This window comes from Apis dorsata, unplaced genomic scaffold (genome assembly GCF_000469605.1).
Source record: "Apis dorsata unplaced genomic scaffold, Apis dorsata 1.3 scaffold_92, whole genome shotgun sequence".
NCBI classification, from domain to species: domain Eukaryota; kingdom Metazoa; phylum Arthropoda; class Insecta; order Hymenoptera; family Apidae; genus Apis; species Apis dorsata.
In genome coordinates this window covers 1086144-1092395 of record NW_006263390.1, presented here as the reverse complement: position 1 = coordinate 1092395, position 6252 = coordinate 1086144, and the positions used below count along the sequence as shown (strand labels likewise).

Here is a 6252-nt window from a genome sequence, read left to right as displayed (position 1 = left end):
TGTACATATTATATTATACAAATATAATATATATATTTATATACAATTGGAGAAATGGAAGATATTTAATACTATATTATTATAATATTAATATATTAAATATTATATTGTAAGAAAATTATATTATAAAATTCTCGTGAATATATGTATATGCAATTGAATAAATGGAGGAGCGTTTCTATACGTTTGTATATATACATGTTCTTTGTTTCTTCTCGTTATCTATTATCACTCACCGAGCAACGAGTCCACGTTTCTTTTCCGCAGGGGGCAAATGTTAGGGAGATTAAGGAGGGACGAAGAATTTCTAGTTATCGAGAAACGTAACATCTTCCTCGTCACCGCTTAATCGAAAACTAAACGAAAACTGTCCACGACACTCTTACTTATACGAAAATTTTAATTTTACATTTATTTGTTAGGATTTATCTTTCCCAGATAAATAACTCGATCGCGCTTCATAAACTCGGTTTATTATTAATCTTCTCGAAATATGTAAAAACTGAATTCTCCACCGTTCCGACCGTCTATTTATCTATCTATTCTTAATATATATATATATATATATATATGCACCAATATCGATACTCTTAATTGCTTGAATAATACATTTGTTTGATAATCAAGCTTTTTTTACGTACATGTAAAATAAACTCTTTACATAATCCACATATACAAGCACACGTATATACGAGTGACTGAATTATTTTGTCGTCGATTATCATTGGTATAATTGCACAACGTGCAACACAACAGAAAGCAATTATCTCGTCCATTTTATCACCCATTTTTAATATATGTTTGAAAACGGAGATTACGACTCGTAAGACGTTCGAGGAAATGGTGACTCATCTATAAAAATGACCGATTGAACCTTTCTTCCATTTCGAAATACTCTTTGGAATACGAATCCAGAGAGAGAGAGAGAGAGACGTTGAAAAGAAGAAGAGAGGAGGGGTTGGTCGCAAGAAGGATCCCAGATAGGCGGATGGCGTGCTGGCTGCCCCTCGCCGGAAGTCGCGTGTCGGCGTCGACCGTGCCACCACCGTCCTACGTACCACTTTCCACCCTCCCCACTCCACTGCTCCCCAAGCCGCTCGGAGAAGCCGATTTTAGCCGCATTCCCTTGCAACCAACGCGCGAGGGACGAAGGTTGGCCAGGCCAGGGAAGCGAAGAGGTAGCCAGCCTCGGTTGAATCGAATCGAGGGTAGGTTACGGTTACCTTCCTACCGCGTGACGGTGATTGGTCGATCCGATTCTGGTTCCGAGCAACGAAGGGGTGGAGGAAGGCAAGCAACGTTCGGCCGCCTCGCGCCAGTCCTTCGCAATCGCGGGGCTGAACGCGGCCGATTAACACCTCGCCTCGATCTCGAAGCTTCGTCGATCGTATCGATCTCTCGGTTGGGGAAAATCGTGGAAAAGGAGAGAATCTCTCTCTCTCTTGTGAAAGCAAGTGAAAGAAAGAAGAAGTGCGGTGCGCGGCATGAGGGGGCCGGGCGGGCGAGCGAGCGAGCGATGAGCAGCAGCGGGAACAGCAAGAGGGCGTCGGGCGGGACGAAGGACGAGAGGAAGAATGCCTCGAGCAAGGAGGAGAGCCCCGTGACGGGGAGGGGGGACGAGGGATCGGGGAGCACGGGCGGAGGAGCGAGCGCGGATGGCACGCCGCAGCCCGGCAGCAAGCCTGGATCGGCGGGGGCGAGCAGCAGGGAGGCCGTGCAGAAGCTCCTCGCGCTTGCTGCGCGCGGGGAATGGGCGCCCGCGGACCAGCTGCTCAAATCCTTGGAGAAGGCGGCCCAGAACGTCGGCGAGGATGGAGGGCCCCTTCTCCCTCTCGCAAGCGTCATGGACCCGGTCGGTCGACAATCCTTTCTCCTCCCTCCCTCCCTCCTTTTGCTATTTCTTCGGTTTCGGTTTTTAATCTTGGCCCCCGATTTCCAGGGAACGGGGATGACGCCGTTGATGTACGCCGTGAAGGACAATCGCACGGCATTGCTCGACCGAATGATCGAATTGGGGGCGGACCTAGGCGCCAGAAATAACGCGAGTATTTCCAAGAAACACCTATCAACCTATCAACGTCATCAAAGGTTAACCTTTTGCTCTCCAGCGGTGACTCTCCGCCACTGGGATTGTTAAGGCAACGATATTCATTTATGTTTGATTTGGAATATCGCTTCGTAAATTGTTCCTAAGCTCTTTGAGTAATTATCTTATGGTAATCTTATGAAAGCATCTTATGAGTTTGAGTTGCTGGTTCGACGGAGAGAAACAGGCCTGGAGTGCAAAGGGTTAATTTTTTTACTCCTCGATAAAGTGATTCGTTTATCAATAGAAACTCGTTGAATTTTTCTTTTCTCCTCTTCGTCATCGCCGTCCTTCTTCGCGTGATCGCTCTCCCACGCACGTTGAAGAAAAATGCTCGCGATTTTTTTATACAAATTTTTAGAATAAAATTCGCATCGCGTTGCGTGGCTAGGACGCGTAACGTTGTTCGAGCTGCGTGTATCAAGTGCACTTGTATTTGCGTCGAGTTAACGATCTCCTTGGTTGGTTAATGCTTGGTTCGAGGGAAGGGGGAGAAAGAGGGTAGGTAAGATCGCGTGAAGAAGGGCCAAGGCCAAGGGATTTTCACGGGGCAACTAGGCCGGGGACGAAAAAAAATAGTTCGATTCCAAGAGGCGATTAAAGCTTGTTTCCAGATTTTTATCACGTTTGCTTATCGTTTCTTCGCGTTAGGTGGTGAAGCAACCCACGAGGATCCCTCCCCCTCTTTCTTTTTTTGCGATCGTTAACCGTAATTCAGCGCGAGAATTTTGTATTTAAAAAAAAAAAAAAAAGAAAAAAATTGGACGCACCCCTTCATTAACTCTAACTAATCGCGAGAATCGAGGGGGTTTCTTCGTAGCCCCGCCCAATCCAACGCGTCATTTTCGAATCGTTCGACGATAAGGCACATTCGTTTCACTATGGGCGCGGCAAAACTCGATTTATTAATCGGTTTCCTTTATATATCGCGTCATATTGACCTCGTCCAGTCCAGCGTGAAAACGAAACGTGAAAAAAAAAAAAAAAAAAAAAAAAAAAAGAAATTGTCGTTGATTTACGAGAATTGGTTTCGTTTTTTTCTTCTCCCGACAGGACAATTACAATGCTCTTCACGTCGCGGCTATGTACTCGAGGGAAGACGTGGTTAAGCTACTCTTGTCGAAACGGAACGTCGATCCTTACGCTACTGGAGGAGTATGATCTGTTTTTCTTCCTTCTCTTTTCTCGTTTCTTTTTTTTTTTTTTTTTTAGATCACGAAAAGAAGATGACGCTCTTTCGTTATTCGTAATTTGAATATAGCCGAGGCAACAAACTGCTATACACTTGGTCGCGTCGAGACAGACGGGTACCGCGACCTCCATTTTGAGAGCTTTACTGGCAGCCGCCGGCCGGGACATCAGGTTGAGAGTCGATGGGGTGAGTAATTTTCCTTCTCATCATCGATGCTAGACGTTCGTGACGGCGCACGTTGGGGTATTTCGCCTCTCTAAAAGCGAGAGAAACTATTCTTTAACTGAAATCGTATATTTGTTTATAACATTTTTTAAGATTATTTGTAAATAAGTTATTAAAAATTTAAAGAGATAGTAAAAATGCTTTTCGTAGTAAAATACAAAATTATTTAAAATTTCAAATTTTTCGTCAAATGTCCCATGATTCGATATCGTCGTCATAATTTTGAGATTGAGATAAATATGACATTTATAAACAAATTTTTAAAAGTAAAAGTATGAAGAAAACTATATGAATATTAATTATAATAATAACTGTAAACGCTATATTATTACATTTTTATATTATTATTATTATTATTATTATTATTATTGATTTGGGATCAGTTGATTTGTCTAACGATTAATGATTAACGAATTTTTCGTTCGTGTGATTTACCTGACTTGAAAATGTATTTATTTATATAAAAAAAAATATCCATCTTTGAAAGATTTTCATATTTTCAAGAACTTCTTAATTCATTCATGTATATAGTTTTTAAAATTTCTCATTGTATATATGAAAACTCCTAGACCCATCAAAGCGAGCTACTTCATTTTGTATACCTTGAGAAATTGAAATTTTTTCCTGAAAGTTTGAAAAAAAATTAATATATCAAACGCGCAATAATTTTATACAAAAATTTCGATCGATCATTTCGAGATTAATAACGCGTAATTAGCGATAATAATAAAAATTACCATAACTACCTTGATAGCAGTAGTAACAGCTAATTTCTTTTTTTTATTTCAAAATTAAAGTTTTACCCTTTATAACGACACGAAGAAAGAATACTAAACTGCTTTTTAAAATTGAGATTGAAAATGAAAAATTAAATAACGTATAATTTAAAAAATATCGATAATATCAAAATGAAATTTGACACGATACAAATGCATACCTTAGTACACTTAATTCGTAGCAAAAATTGATGAGATTAAAAAAATAGCTAGATCGTAAACAATAGTTTTACTTTTCAGCAATTTCAAGATTGGCTACTTTAAAGCCACATAACTATATTAATAATTAAAAAATATGGAAAAAAAATCATACCGTACCGTGGACCAAATGTTCAATTAATTATCCATATAAAAATTTTTTCATTTTGAGAATACTCGTGAAAAGAATGAATTTTTTCCCGTTTTTAAGAGGCAAATATCCTTACTGTACAGCGCTCGTGTGTATCGGCCACGAATTCATCGAATTAACAGTTTTTCCTGCGCGATTTTTATCGCGCATCTCTCTTGATTCTCGTCTCTCGCGTGACACGAACGATGGCTCAACGACCATCGCTGCCTGGTACCGAACAGCTGTCATAATTCTCTTTCTTTCTTTCTTTCTTTCCCGCACACCACCAGCTTCCTAATATTCCTTCCTCCTCCGTCCCGTAAACGAGCAAGATTACGGCGATTTCGAGACAATTCTCGCTCACTGTACATGCATACACAGTTATTTATGGAAATCGAATTCGTTTCTTTCTCTCTTTCTCCTTCCATTGGTTGAAAATCGATCCCATCACCGATGCCTTTCAACCGTCTCTTACCCGAAAAGACAACGACTACTGAAAAAAAGTTGGACGCGAATTGCGCGTGAATTGCAGAAAGGAAAGATACCGTTGCTGTTGGCGGTGGAAGCTGGGAACCAATCAATGTGCAGGGAATTGTTGGCCCAACAGGCGCCCGATCAGCTACGCGCGACCACCGCGACCGGCGATTCGGCGCTCCATCTCGCGGCCAGAAGAAGAGACATCGACATGGTGCGGATATTGGTGGATTACGGGGCAACGGTGGACATGCAAAACGTACGAGAAGAGGGCGCTTCTCTCGCCTCGAGAGAAAAGAATACGAGTGAAAAGTGGTAACCATTTGCAGGGCGACGGGCAAACAGCGTTGCACATAGCGAGCGCGGAAGGCGACGAGACCCTCGTCAAGTATTTTTACGGCGTGAGAGCGTCGGCCTCCATCACGGATCATCAGGATCGCACGCCCATGCATCTGGCGGCGGAGAACGGGCACGCTTCCATCATCGAGCTGCTCGCCGACAAATTCAAAGCGAGCATATTCGAAAGGACGAAGGACGGATCGACGTTGATGCACATAGCTTCGTTGAACGGACACTCGGAATGCGCGACGATGCTGTTCAAGAAGGGAGTGTACTTGCACATGCCGAATAAGCGAGGGGCCAGATCTATTCACACAGCCGCCAAATACGGCCACGTCGGGATCATAAGCACTCTCCTGCAACGAGGGGAGAAGGTATTTCGCGCAAAGAAACAACGTCCATCTTGTTCTCGACTCTCGCGACACTAGCACTCTTATCTACGCGTATATACGTATACAGGTGGACGCGACCACCAACGACAATTACACCGCGCTTCACATAGCCGTGGAGAACGCGAAACCCGCTGTGGTGGAGACGCTGTTGGGATACGGGGCTGAGGTTCACGTTCGAGGTGGAAAGCTTCGAGAAACGCCTCTTCACATAGCTGCCAGAGTGGCGGACGGCGACAGATGCGCGCTCATGTTGCTTAAATCCGGCGCCGGGCCGAATTTGACCACCGACGACGGCCAAACGCCAGTGCACGTAGCTGCCAGCCACGGAAACTTGGCCACGTTGTTGCTGCTCCTGGAGGACGGAGGTGATCCCATGTGCAAGTCGAAGGTAAACAAATGTTCCTTCCCCTTTCCTTTCTTCCCTAAACTCTTCCCAAACT

The 6252-nt window shown here is 43.3% G+C and overlaps 1 protein-coding gene across 1 annotated transcript in view; it reads left to right on the top strand.

Moving 5' to 3' along the window:
• The first annotated feature begins 1477 nt into the window (after nucleotides 1-1477).
• Nucleotides 1478-6252, top strand: part of LOC102675809 (serine/threonine-protein phosphatase 6 regulatory ankyrin repeat subunit A-like) — a 14476-nt gene continuing 9701 nt past the window's right edge. The window contains exons 1-7 of the mRNA XM_031508601.1: nucleotides 1478-1852; nucleotides 1940-2041; nucleotides 3140-3241; nucleotides 3348-3464; nucleotides 5140-5340; nucleotides 5411-5794; nucleotides 5880-6203. Of these exons, the coding sequence (XP_031364461.1) occupies nucleotides 1517-1852; nucleotides 1940-2041; nucleotides 3140-3241; nucleotides 3348-3464; nucleotides 5140-5340; nucleotides 5411-5794; nucleotides 5880-6203 (1566 nt within the window). The 5' untranslated portion in view covers nucleotides 1478-1516. The remainder of the gene's footprint in view (nucleotides 1853-1939; nucleotides 2042-3139; nucleotides 3242-3347; nucleotides 3465-5139; nucleotides 5341-5410; nucleotides 5795-5879; nucleotides 6204-6252) is intronic.